At 47.8% G+C, this 13,742-nt stretch overlaps 1 protein-coding gene across 3 annotated transcripts; it reads left to right on the top strand.

Moving 5' to 3' along the window:
• Positions 1 to 396: 396 nt before the first annotated feature.
• Positions 397 to 12,474, top strand: CATIP (ciliogenesis associated TTC17 interacting protein). Of its 3 annotated transcripts, none has more exons than XM_073545410.1 (10): positions 397 to 485; positions 6,131 to 6,239; positions 6,314 to 6,514; positions 6,619 to 6,674; positions 8,130 to 8,216; positions 8,722 to 8,886; positions 8,964 to 9,085; positions 10,938 to 11,014; positions 11,601 to 11,689; positions 12,135 to 12,474. In XM_073545410.1, exons 2-10 carry the CDS (start codon positions 6,140 to 6,142, stop codon positions 12,348 to 12,350), a joined length of 1,113 nt encoding a protein of 370 aa, XP_073401511.1. In that variant the 5' UTR covers positions 397 to 485; positions 6,131 to 6,139; the 3' UTR covers positions 12,351 to 12,474. The 3 variants fall into 3 exon arrangements, with proteins under 3 accessions (XP_073401511.1, XP_073401512.1, XP_073401510.1); XM_073545411.1 differs by having other exon boundaries at positions 398 to 453; XM_073545409.1 differs by having other exon boundaries at positions 406 to 501.
• The last annotated feature ends 1,268 nt before the right edge of the window (positions 12,475 to 13,742 follow it).

Below are 13,742 nucleotides of genomic sequence, written 5' to 3'. Positions count from 1 at the left end.
CACCGTCATTGTGACTAAGAAACGAAAGATCAGAAGCTAAAACTGTCTTTCAGGGGTTAAAGAACGCAACTATAAAGGTCGCGTTTATTTTCTGCACACAAGTGCAGCGTCGCTTCTTTCTGCAGACTGTCATTGAGGATTAACCCTTTGCAGATGCGCTTTGAACACGCTGCTTATATCTGCGACCTTGACGTTCACTTCCTGCACATTATCTGGTGCCGGATTGTGAGGACATGATGACCCATCTGTGTGCAAACGCCTAACCCCGGGCAGGAGGGGGTTAAAGCAAGAATGTATTCATTGCAGTTCTATCTGTCACCACAAGAGGGCCGCGCTGCACAGAGACTGACAGACCCGGAGCGTTGTTGTTATGGAAACGGCTCTGGTTGCCAAGGAGCGGACCCAGCCGGAGTACAGGAGCGGCCGGAGTACAGGAGCGGCCGAGTGCGGGAGGTGAGGCCCTGTACACACCAGGAACAGCAGAGGTAAAGCTGCGGCTAGGTGCGATATATGGAGGAAAGTATGTGCCCCCTGTGCGGCCGCTCATGTTCTCCTCCATGTCTGTATGGAGCTTGTGCACTGGGCACAGTCATGGGGGCAGATGAGGGCGAACCCCAAACTGTTCCCACAAAGCTGAAGCTACAGTTGTCCACAATGTCTTGTGCTGAAGATAAAGATTTCCCCTCACTGGAGCTGAGGGTCCGCGGCCGCCCCCTGATAACAGCCCATAGCATTATCCTCCTCCACCATCTGTACAGGGGGCACAATGCAGTCAGGGGGGAACGTCCTCCTGGAATCACCAAACCCAGACTCCTCCATCAGCCGCAGAGAGAGAAGTGCGATCCGTCACTGCACAGAACACGTCTCCTCCAGAGTCCAGTGGTGGCGGCTTTACACCACTCCATCCGACGCTCGGCATTGTGCTTGGTGATGTACGGCTGCATGAAGCTCCCGGTGGGGGCGCAGTGTTTGTGCTGATACCAGAGGAGGCCTGGACGCTGCAGTTATGGGGGCAGCAGAGCGGTGGTGACTTTTCTGCCCTCTGCTCCTCAGCCCCCCGCTCTGTAATGTTATGGGGTCACCACTTTGTGGCCGAGTTGCTGCGGTTCCTTCCACTTATTTATTTATGTTACTCATTTATATAGCCCCATTAATTCCACAGCGCTTTACAGACATTATTAGCACTGTCCTCGATGGGGCTCAAAATCTAAATTCCACTTCTCAATAATATCACTCACAGGTGATGGGGGCAGATCCAGTGAGAATCCAGATGCTATACACTGGGGGGGGGGTGAGAGGGGCTGGATGTTATACATCGGGGGGGGGGGAAGTCATGGATAGGATTAAAGGATGTCATACACTGGGGGTTAGGGGCCAGTGAAAGGCTGGATGTTATAAACCCGGGGGGGGGGGGCAGTGAAAGGCTGGATGTTATACACTGTGGGGGGGCGAGGGTCCGGATGTTATACACTGTGGGGGGGCGAGGGTCCGGGGATGTTATACACTGTGAGGGGGGCAAGGGTCCAGATATTATACATTAGGGGTTGAGGGTCTGGATGTTATATACTGTGGGGGGGCGAGGGTCCGGATGTTATACACTGTGGGGGTTGAGGGTCCAGATGTTATACACTGTGGGGGGCGAGGGTCCAGATGTTATACACTGTGGGGGAGGGGCGTGGGTCCGGATGTTATACACTGTTGGGGGGGCGAGGGTCCGGATGTTATGCATTTGGGGTTGAGGGTCTGGATGTTATACACTGTGGGGGGGGCGAGGGTCCGGATGTTATACATTAGGGGGCGAGGGTCCGGATGTTATACATTAGGGGGCGAGGGTCCGGATGTTATGCATTAGGGGTTGAGGGTCTGGATGTTATACACGGTGGGGGGGGCGAGGGTCCGGATGTTATACATTAGGGGTTGAGGGTCTGGATGTTATACACTGTGGGGGGGCGAGGGTCCGGATGTTATACACTGTGGGGGGGGCGAGGGTCCGGATGTTATACACTGTGGGGGGGGCGAGGGTCCAGATGTTCTAGATTAGGGGTCGAGGATCTGGATGTTATACACTGTGGGGGGGTGAGGGTCCGGATATTATACATTAGGGGTTGAGGGTCTGGATGTTATACACTGTGGGGGGGCGAGAGTCCAGATGTTATACATTAGGGGTTGAGGGTCCGGATGTTATACACTGTGGGGGGGCGAGGGTCCAGATGTTCTAGATTAGGGGTCGAGGATCTGGATGTTATACACTGTGGGGGGGGTGAGGGTCCGGATATTATACACTGTGGGGGGAGGGTCCGGATGTTATACATTAGGGGTTGAGGGTCTGGATGTTATACACTGTGGGGGGGGCGAGAGTCCAGATATTATACATTAGGGGTTGAGGGTCTGGATGTTATACACTGTGGGGGGGGCGAGGGTCCGGATGTTATACATTAGGGGTTGAGGGTCCGGATGTTATACACCGGGGGGGTGAGGGTCCTGATGTTATACAGTGGGGCAAAAAAGTATTTAGTCAGTCAGCAATAGTGCAAGTTCCACCACTTAAAAAGATGAGAGGCGTCTGTAATTTACATCATAGGTAGACCTCAACTATGGGAGACAAACTGAGAAAAAAAAATCCAGAAAATCACATTGTCTGTTTTTTTTTTTCATTTTATTTGCATATTATGTTGGAAAATAAGTATTTGGTCAGAAACAAAATTTCATCTCAATACTGTGTGATATATCCTTTGTTGGCAATGACAGAGGTCAAACGTTTTCTGTAAGTCTTCACAAGGTTGCCACACACTGTTGTTGGTATGTTGGCCCATTCCTCCATGCAGATCTCCTCTAGAGCAGTGATGTTTTTGGCTTTTTGCTTGGCAACACGGACTTTCAACTCCCTCCAAAGGTTTTCTATAGGGTTGAGATCTGGAGACTGGCTAGGCCACTCCAGGACCTTGAAATGCTTCTTACGAAGCCACTCCTTCGTTGCCCTGGCGGTGTGCTTTGGATCATTGTCATGTTGAAAGACCCAGCCACGTTTCATCTTCAATGCCCTTGCTGATGGAAGGAGGTTTGCACTCAAAATCTCACGATACATGGCCCCATTCATTCTTTCATGTACCCGGATCAGTCGTCCTGGCCCCTTTGCAGAGAAACAGCCCCAAAGCATGATGTTTCCACCACCATGCTTTACAGTAGGTATGGTGTTTGATGGATGCAACTCAGTATTCTTTTTCCTCCAAACACGACAAGTTGTGTTTCTACCAAACAGTTCCAGTTTGGTTTCATCAGACCATAGGACATTCTCCCAAAACTCCTCTGGATCATCCAAATGCTCTCTAGCAAACTTCAGACGGGCCCGGACATGTACAGGCTTAAGCAGTGGGACACGTCTGGCACTGCAGGATCTGAGTCCATGGTGGCGTAGTGTGTTACTTATGGTAGGCCTTGTTACATTGGTCCCAGCTCTCTGCAGTTCATTCACTAGGTCCCCCCGCGTGGTTCTGGGATTTTTGCTCACCGTTCTTGTGATCATTCTGACCCCACGGGGTGGGATTTTGCGTGGAGCACCAGATCGAGGGAGATTATCAGTGGTCTTGTATGTCTTCCATTTTCTAATTATTGCTCCCACAGTTGATTTCTTCACTCCAAGCTGGTTGGCTATTGCAGATTCAGTCTTCCCAGCCTGGTGCAGGGCTACAATTTTGTTTCTGGTGTCCTTTGACAGCTCTTTGGTTTTCACCATAGTGGAGTTTGGAGTCAGACTGTTTGAGGGTGTGCACAGGTGTCTTTTTATACTGATAACAAGTTTAAACAGGTGCCATTACTACAGGTAATGAGTGGAGGAAAGAGGAGACTCTTAAAGAAGAAGTTACAGGTCTGTGAGAGCCAGAAATCTTGATGGCTTGTTTCTGACCAAATACTTATTTTCCACCATAATATGCAAATAAAATGAAAAAAAAACAGACAATGTGATTTTCTGGATTTTTTTTTCTCAGTTTGTCTCCCATAGTTGAGGTCTACCTATGATGTAAATTACAGACGCCTCTCATCTTTTTAAGTGGTGGAACTTGCACTATTGCTGACTGACTAAATACTTTTTTGCCCCACTGTACACTGTGGGGGGGGCGAGGGTCCGGATGTTATACTGTACATTAGGGGTTGAGGGTCCGGATGTTATACACCGGGGGGGGTGAGGGTTCGGATGTTATACACTGTGAGGGGGATGAGGGTCCGGATGTTATACATTAGGGGTTGAGGGTCCGGATGTTATACACCGGGGGGGGGAGGGGGGGGTCCGGATGTTATACACTGAAGAGTTTCCCATAGTGGTCACAGTCCGCACGGTGGTGACGTGTCCCTTTTATAATTTTCCTCTCATTGTTTCATTCCTGATTTTGAGTTGCAAATACTGATGTAAAATATTGACTGAATACTGAGCGTGTGAACGTGGCCTTATGGTACATTCACACGACCGATGTCTCCACATCTGTGAAAGTCGGTCTGATTATTGTGACCAGACTTTGATCCATCTGGGATGAGTATTTCTCAGGATCGCCACCTTCTCCATCCTGTCAGATGACATCCGAGTGCCGTCAGATTGTTTGCTCCCCATACACTGGCATCGCTGATTGTGGTCAAACACTCGGATCAATATTGGAAACTAGATTATGGCCCGATGCTATCGCATCGGGAGGATGCGATAGCATCACACCTCTTGCCATGTTAACCCTCAACACACACTGCTCTCACCTTTCACCATCTCCACTCACTCTTTCACTCCACATACGACCCCTTCTCTCACTCCGTCTCTCATACTCACGCCGTCATCGCCGCTGCTCCACGATCTCCGACATCTTCTTCCGCCGGCGCCATCCTGGATCCAGACGTTGTCCACGCCGGCGACATGTTCTTGCGGCGACGCCATCTTGAGTATCTTGAGAATATCGTGAAATCCCGCTATAGTCAAGATGGCGTCGCCGGAAGAACATGTCGCCGGCGTGGACGACGTCGGGATCCAAAATGGCGTCGACGAAATCTCGAGTTTTCGCCGACGCCATTTTGGATCCCGACGTCGTCCTCGCCGGCGACATGTTCTTGCGGCGACGCCATCTTGACTATTGCGGGATTTCGCCGATCCAAAATGGCGTCACCGCAAGAACATGTAGCCGGCGTGGACGACGTTGGGATCCAAAATGGCGTCGGCGAAATCTCGTGAGTTTTCGCCGACGCCATTTTGGATCCCGACGTTGTCCTCGCCGGCGACATGTTCTTGCGGCGACGCCATCTTGACTATCGCGGGATTTCGCCGATCCAAAATAGCGTCGCCGCAAGAACATGTCGCCGGCGTGGAGGACGTCTGGATCCAGGATGGCACCGGCGGAAGATGATGTCGGGGATCGTGGATCAGCGGCGATGACGGCGTGAGTATGAGAGACGGAATGAGAGAAAGGGTCGTATGTGGAGTGAAAGAGTGAGTGGACGTGAGTGGAGATGGTGAAAGGTGAGTGGAGTGTGTGTGTTGAGGGTTAACATGGAAAGAGGTGTGCGGTGACGTCACCGGTTACAACTGGACGGAAGTTGTTACAACCGGAAGTTGCTTAGGGCATTTATTATTATAGATATCTTCTCTTGGTCTGAGGATCAGATCCTGTATGTGCACGGCCCCATAGAATATCATGGGTACGAGTGCGGAGAGCAGCGGCACGAGACCGGAGTCAGAGCTTCTACGACAGCCACGGTTCATCCGTCTCCTCCTCTCGTGTCGGCAGAGATTCCCCCGGGGACCTGATACTCCTCCAGCAGGAGATGGAGAAGAGACGGCTGCTGTTTGCACTACTGGGGGCTCGTGATGTCCTGTTTTATATGAGACCCCCAGATATTGTAAGAAGGGAAAGGTGTGAAGCCATACCGCCCTAGTCCATACTTATCTAGTGGGTGACGCGCCGTGAGGCCGCAGACCCGTCTCTGTCCCTGTAGACTGTGAGCCCTCGCGGGCTGGCTCCTCTCTCCTCCTGTACCTGGGTGTATCTTGTTTTTCTCATGTTTATTGTACTTGTGCATATTTGCTCATTTCACATGGAATAAGTGGCGCTATAGAGATGTATAATAATAATGTTCCTATGATGCCATTTTCTCTCAGGTCTCACACATGATGGCTTCCGTCGGCAGCACAACCAAGGTCGAGATTTCTGAACCTCCGAAGCCACTGAGCGCGAGTGCGGAGGCCGTGGAGTTCATGTCCAGCGTGGGTGAGTGCAACCTCAGACCCTCCAGCGGTCACCGGTCTACAACCCCTAGACTCATGGTATATATATTTCTCCAGGGCTGGATGATCTGCGCCTCTGTCTGTTTTCCGAGTCTTTGGAGTCCGTCTCGGCGTCCTTGGCTGAGCTCGGCTCCTTCACCGTCAGCGTTCAGTCCACTTACTACGAGCAGGACGGACGGGAGGATGAAAAATGTTTCCTCGTCCACATCAGCAGTCACAGCTCGGTGGATGACGTTCCCTGCGGAAGCTCCATCACCGGTAAGTGCACAGTACACGTCACACTGATCCACACGGTCGCCGAATTATCACATACAGGTGCATATTTCTTCCCATAGATTTAGGATTTTTTTTTATTTTTGCAGCTTATATCTCTCTGCAGCTGGAAACGCTGGAGCAGCACCACCACGAGTTTATTACGGTACCGCACCATCAATGCCTTATTACACGTCAGTCTCTGGCAGGGACATTAAATATGTGCCGGCGGGGATGGGGGGTGTTATCACATGCTGCCTTTCATAGGGGATGGCGATGCTGAAGCTACGTGGCACAAGCGATTAGACTCTTAGACCATCACAGCTTCAAGTCCTCTAAGAGAACGATTGAATACAGTAAAAAGTTTTAAAAAAAAAGTTTTTAAAAATGTGAAAAACAAACAAACCCCCATTTTCGCCCCAATAAAAAAAATACACACATTTGGTATCGCTGCTCTCACAAAAGTCTGATCTATTGAGTAATTGGTGTAACAGAAAAAAAAAATCAAAACATCAGAATTGCGGGGGGTTTTTTTTGGGCCTCAGCAACATTGCAATAAGAGGCGACCAAAACATCATCTGTACCCGAAAATGGTATAAAAAAACTTCATCGCCCAAAACATGAGTCCTTCCCCAGCCCCATATCCCTAAACATGAAAACATTACGGATCTCGGAAAATAGTGACGAAAGAAAGATTTTGTTTTTATTTATTTTTTTTTTTTTACAAATTTCCCTTAAAAAAAAAACAAAAAAAAAAAAAAAAACTAAACACGTTTGGTATCTGTGTGCTCGTACTGACCTGGAGATATTGCCTGGTCAGCATTACCATATAGCAAATATAGTAAATTTAAAAAAAAAACAGTTGTGGAATTTCACCTTTTTTGCCATTTCAACACACTCGGAATTTGCTTCCCGTTTTCCAGTAAACGATATGGTGAAATGAATGGCGTCATTCAAATGTACAACTCATCCCTAAAAAAAAAAAATCAAACATCATACAGCTATGTGGACAGAAAAATAAGAAAATTATGGCTTTTGGAAGAAGATGGTAAAGGGATTAAAAAGGCAAAAAAAAAAACAATGTGGAATTTTGGTTCTATTTTTTCTCCCTCCACCACAGGAAAAAAATTAAAAAAATGCAATACAATATATGTAGCCCTGATTGTTGTGGTTAAAAAAAAAAAATTAACCAAACCCAGAATCGGAGCCATTGGAGGTTTAATTGATGTTAAAGTAAAAAAGTCATCAAAATGTTTAATAAAGGTGGAAAAAAAGAAACAACAAATATTGCTTTGTCTTTAAAGGGTTGAAGAGGTAAGCCCACCATTGACCTCCTATTTTTTTTTTTCAGTGCTCCAAAAATGAAAAATTGGTTTGTGTGTACACAGCTCTCATGCAGATCAATGTGTTGTCATGGTTACAGATTATAAACAACCGTTCATATTCTGATCTTGCAGTCGTAGCCTCTTCTGTGAATGCAAAAAGTAGGGAACAAATAAATTTAGTGTGGCTGCAGGAGTTTGTAGATGCATAGGCCTGCAGGGGAGCTGCATACACAAAATGATAGCATTCTTATGACTCTATAGCGCCCCCAATAGACCGCTCTCTGTCCATTCTACAGCTAAAAGGACATTCACTGGATAAGAAAACTGACCTGAAGAGACGCGGTGACCAGATGGTGATCAGCAGAGTCATTACCGAGGGTCAGGTGAGTGCGGAGGAGTCGCCCCCTCACTATATGGAACCCTAGAGGGGCCGTTTCTTCACATGTTGGGATATATTCGCATGATCTGGGTATTTCAGAGTTCTGACATTTTTACTTTTTGATTTTCATACGCTCAAAAAAAAATGGTAATATTCTGTCGGAAAAATACGGCACAAAAAAATGCAACAAAATCGCAAAAACAATTGTCTCCCCTAAATATATTTTTAGAAGGGGCTGTCAGTCCTGCCCCTTGATGATTGCTCCAGTATAATAGAAGAGTGACCCCGATCATGACCCCGATGTCAGATAGAGCTTTGGGCATCATCCATTATATCCCACGTTTTTTAGGACCACAGCATCCGACGATCGTCAGGTTTAGGACAGGCGCGCGATACTTTCCCCAACAGGTACGTCATCAGTGCCGGTCACCGCCAGATACAGAAGTGAGCGACATGGGACAACCCACCGGTACAATAATAGGAGATTAAGCTGCCACTTCCCTCCGCAGCAAGCCCACCAGGAATCCAAGTCCTACAACCTGAGCTCGCTGTCTGGGTTCATCTCAGAGGCCTCGAACCTGCTGATCATGCGGCTTCTTGCAAGGAGGAAAACCCCACAAAACCTGGATTTTCTGACTGTGGATGCGGAGATGAACCTGTGTGTCTCGTCATACGTAAGTTGTGTGACAGGCGATGTATGTGGCTCATTGTCCTGTGGAGCTTTACAGCCGACGTGGCTTGTGTCTTACAGCGAGAGCTCGGCCCCCGTCTGCAGCTCATCGGGAAAGACTCCATAGAAGTGTATGGCATAGAGCGAGCGATTCACTCAGAGGATCTGCCCATCGCCTGGCAGTGCTGCTTCCTCCCTGACGGGTAACAGATAGCGGATCGTTGGTATTTGTTCAGACGAGCATGCATTCGGTGTGTGCCGTGTACCCTTTATCCATGCCAGTATACATGGCCAGTCAGTCCACAAAGAAAAAACTGCAGCAAGCACTACTCTAGTCCAGACCAGAATAATGAATGCAATATGAAGGCAGCTCCGGCACCATGTGCAATGTAGACGAGCACACGGAGCCGCACACGATCTGACTGGTTCCTTTTACAATACCCCGTCCTAAGACCCCATTCACATGTCCGTGTTTCACAGGAAAGCGGAAAAACTATTTACAATCCTTCACAATCCTAATCTATTTCAGGATGAGACCAGGTAAGCACTAGAGCAAGGGATGAGACGCACGCAAAACTTTAGAACTTTTATGAAAGTTTCCAAGTTATCCTTTATACTCAATGGGCAGGTACAGATGTCCATTTGTTAATCCAGTCCAAAACTTCCACGATGCACAATTTCAGGGCGCGCGGTCACCCTCAGCGTTCTCATTCTTTTTATTTCTGTTCACTTGTCGTTGAATAATAAACCAGTCTTTCTTCGTCTTTTATTACTATGTGTCTGGTGCTGGTAACTGAGCCCAGCTCTAGGCCGGTGCTGATTATATTACATGCCGTGTATCCCACCTCATTGGTGCTGATTTTATTACATGCCGTGTATCCCACCTCGCCGGTGCTGACTTTATTACATGCCGTGTACCCCACCTCGCCGGTGCTGATTATATTACATGCCGTGTATCCCACCTCATTGGTGCTGATTATATTACATGCCGTGTATCCCACCTTGCCGGTGCTGATTATATTACATGCCGTGTATCCCACCTTGCCGGTGCTGATTATATTACATGCCGTGTATCCCACCTCGCCGGTGCTTATTATATTACATGCCGTATATCCCACCTCGCCGGTGCTGATTATATTACATGCCGTGTATCCCACCTCGCCGGTGCTGATTATATTACATGCCGTGTATCCCACCTCGCCGGTGCTTATTATATTACATGCCGTGTATCCCACCTCGCCGGTGCTGATTATATTACATGCCGTGTATCTCACCTCGCCGGTGCTGATTATATTACATGCCGTGTATCCCACCTCGCCGGTGCTGATTATATTACATGCCGTGTATCCCACCTCGCCGGTGCTGATTATATTACATGCCGTGTATCCCACCTCGCCGGTGCTGATTATATTACATGCCGTGTATCTCACCTCGCCGGTGCTGATTATATTACATGCCGTGTATCCCACCTCGCCGGTGCTGATTATATTACATGCCGTGTATCCCACCTCGCCGGTGCTGATTATATTACATGCCGTGTATCCCACCTCGCCGGTGCTGATTATATTACATGCCGTGTATCCCACCTCGCCGGTGCTGATTATATTACATGCCGTGTATCCCACCTCGCCGGTGCTGATTATATTACATGCCGTGTATCTCACCTCGCCGGTGCTGATTATATTACATGCCGTGTATCCCACCTCGCCGGTGCTGATTATATTACATGCCGTGTATCCCACCTCGCCGGTGCTGATTATATTACATGCCGTGTATCCCACCTCGCCGGTGCTGATTATATTACATGCCGTGTATCCCACCTCGCCGGTGCTGATTATATTACATGCCGTGTATCTCACCTCGCCGGTGCTGATTATATTACATGCCGTGTATCCCACCTCGCCGGTGCTGATTATATTACATGCCGTGTATCTCACCTCGCCGGTGCTGATTATATTACATGCCGTGTATCTCACCTCGCTGGTGCTGATTATATTACATGCCGTGTATCTCACCTTGCTGGTGCTGATCATTTTCACCTTTACTTCGTTACAGACATATGACGAGTCGCATCCAGGTCGGGTCTCCTGTCGCCATGAGAATCACGGAGATGCCGATACTCGCAGAGCCAGGTATTAATAGATCTTCACAGCCAGAACGTCAGTCTTTACATCGCGAGTTAATCCTTTTATCAAGAGAGCAGAACAGAGGTCCGAACCTTATGGAACCTTTACCTAATGCAAAAATGGCTGCCCTAAAAAGCAAAGTAACATATCTGCATTAGGAATTTGTGCAGGTGACAGATCTATCAAATGATAGAAGTAAACAGCATAGGACAGACCCCCATAGACTATTATGGGGTCTATCATTTTTATGGAATAAGTAGCCTCATCCTGACCAAGTGCGTAACGCAGACCCGACCCCAAAGCAAGTCAATGGGGAATAAAAGTCGGCATTGAGTGGATGAATGTCATCCGCCCAATGCCGACTTTTATTCCCCATTGACTTGCATTGGGGTCGGGTTTCGGACGAAACTCCCGACTTTTTTTTGCCCTAGTCAGACCAGTTTCATCCGACTTAAATTTTGTTTCATGAAACCCGATCCGACCAAAGTCGCTCAACTCTACTTGATGGCAATGAAATTAGGGAAACTTTTAATATTTAGATTCCCCCACTTTGTTGAAAACAACGACCTGATGCTCTCAAATCTGTTCATAGACGAAGAAGATCCCAAACCGGTATTTGAAAAGAAGCCCCTAATATGGGAAGAAGACCCTCAGCTGTACTCACAGTTCCTGGAGAGAAAGGTACGCAGAGGAGGGTTGGGACCGATTAAAAGGGATGTTCCCATCTCAGCCATTTGAGGCCTACATGGGAATAACTAGAATCAGCCGAGTAGACTGCAGGTGCCATGTTGTTTCCATAACTCCCATTCACTTCTTTAGTAATTGTGGGAATAGTGTAGCACAGCGCACCCAGCCATCTTCATAATCCTGGCGATCACATGTAGATTTTCCTTTGAGTGGCTAAACTGGAAATACAAACTTTAGCTACAGGAGAACTATAAATCTCAGCATGCAATGTAAGCCAGAAACTGCCCACAAAAAGCAGAGATTTGTAGATTTTTTTTGTTAGTTTTTTGGCATGGATGACTTTATAATTTGGGGCTGTGACCTTTACCAGACTTTTACCAGACGGAGAACAAAAGCTCATCCTGCCCTATTCCTCCAGCATTGCTTGTACTTTCCACAGGAAGAACTAATGTCCGACCACGAGACGTACCTGCGCCGACATCCAGAGATTAAGACTCTCCTTGCGGACTTCATGCAGTTCGTACTCCTCAGGAAGCCGGAGGACGTCATTACTTTTGCAGCAGAGTTTTTTGGGCCTTTCTCCTCTGCACAGGAGAGCGGAGAAACTTTCCAATCCTCCACGATCTCTAGTCCATTTCAAGAAGGATCCAAGTAATAACTGGTGTAAGGAATGAGACGCAGGCAAACGTTATGTGTTTTTAACACTTTATCATATATCAATGCAGTGAGATTTCAGCAATCCGCCATCAGCTCAAAGTCCAATTAAAGGGAATTTGCTACATACCGTATATAAAATGTAATTTCACAAATGGCACAAAAACATCCAGAGAAGAACATAACCTTTTCTACTGGTGGAAATGTAAATGAGATTTGTCTCAGGAGGGCGTCAGGTGTTTGCGGCCCTACTGCTTACAGAATGAATACTTGCCAGATAGAAGTACCGTACCACCGATCATGTTACTATGTGATCCGTCATCGTGTGCAGTTTTCTCCCTAGATCGGCCGATTCTCCTCCTCTTTGTCTTGACGCCATATAATGTCTGAATGAAAGCAGATACGGAGCCAGGATTTTGTAGCATAGTCTCCCATGCCTCCTAGAGAAGCACAGACCCAGCTGTGTCCCCCCATTTATCTTTACATTGAATCGTATGGCAGTGAGACGCTATGAAACCACCGCCATCCAGGCCGACCTTCACCTACTGCCACCCTACAGCTGCCAGCATGGTAACTCCGCTCTCGTGGCTCACAAGCAAGTGTTTTGCAACAGCCGGAGAGCTGGAGGTTGGGGGGGGGTTTCTCCAATTTACAGCAATTTCACAATATAACATGCCAATTGCCGCAGCTCACTTTGGGCTATAAAGGTTCATTTCTAAAACGTAACTTTATGCCTCATCCGTAGGATCACCTAGACCAACAGCGAACCCAAGAATTGGGCTCTGCAACCTCGTCCTGAATGGAGCGGAGGTGCCCATACTCGATCTTCAGACCTTTAATTATCTATGGGGCTGCTGAGTGCTGCACGTGGCCATTTCTGGCACTCCCATAAAGAGTGAATGGAGCGGAGATTGGGAAAGCGCACCATCTCTCTATGCAGACCCCTGCCCTCTATCACTGGGGGTCTCAGTGGTCGGGCTACTTATAGAAATGTTTCTCAGATTTTTTTTTTTGTTGAGAGACATGAACATAATGTACAATGGTAAATATTCTGAAACAAAAACTTCTCACATTTCCTTATTCAAAATTTTAATTTCTCTGCTTGTCAGACCGGCAGTGATACTGTGTAAGGCCGGGATCACACATGCGAGGAATACGTCCGAGTCTCGCATGTTAAGACCCAGCACTGCCGCCGGCACTCAGTAGCGGCACTCAGTAGTAGTGTGAGCTGAACGCTCCGCTCCTGAGTGCCGGCGTCAGTGCCGGGTCTTAACATGCGAGACTCGGACGTATTCCTGGCATGTGTGATCCCGGCCTAAGTAGTAAAAACATTTGCCATATTTATGCATATATTCTGTGTTGGATTATATACATGTCCTTTTCTTTTTTAGGA

Source organism: Dendrobates tinctorius, unplaced genomic scaffold (assembly GCF_039654945.1).
Source record: "Dendrobates tinctorius isolate UK_male_01 unplaced genomic scaffold, ASM3965494v1 ptg000143l, whole genome shotgun sequence".
NCBI lineage: Eukaryota > Metazoa > Chordata > Amphibia > Anura > Dendrobatidae > Dendrobates > Dendrobates tinctorius.
The sequence above is the reverse complement of the archived record's forward strand: the minus strand, read 5'-3'. Positions and strand labels throughout refer to the sequence as shown.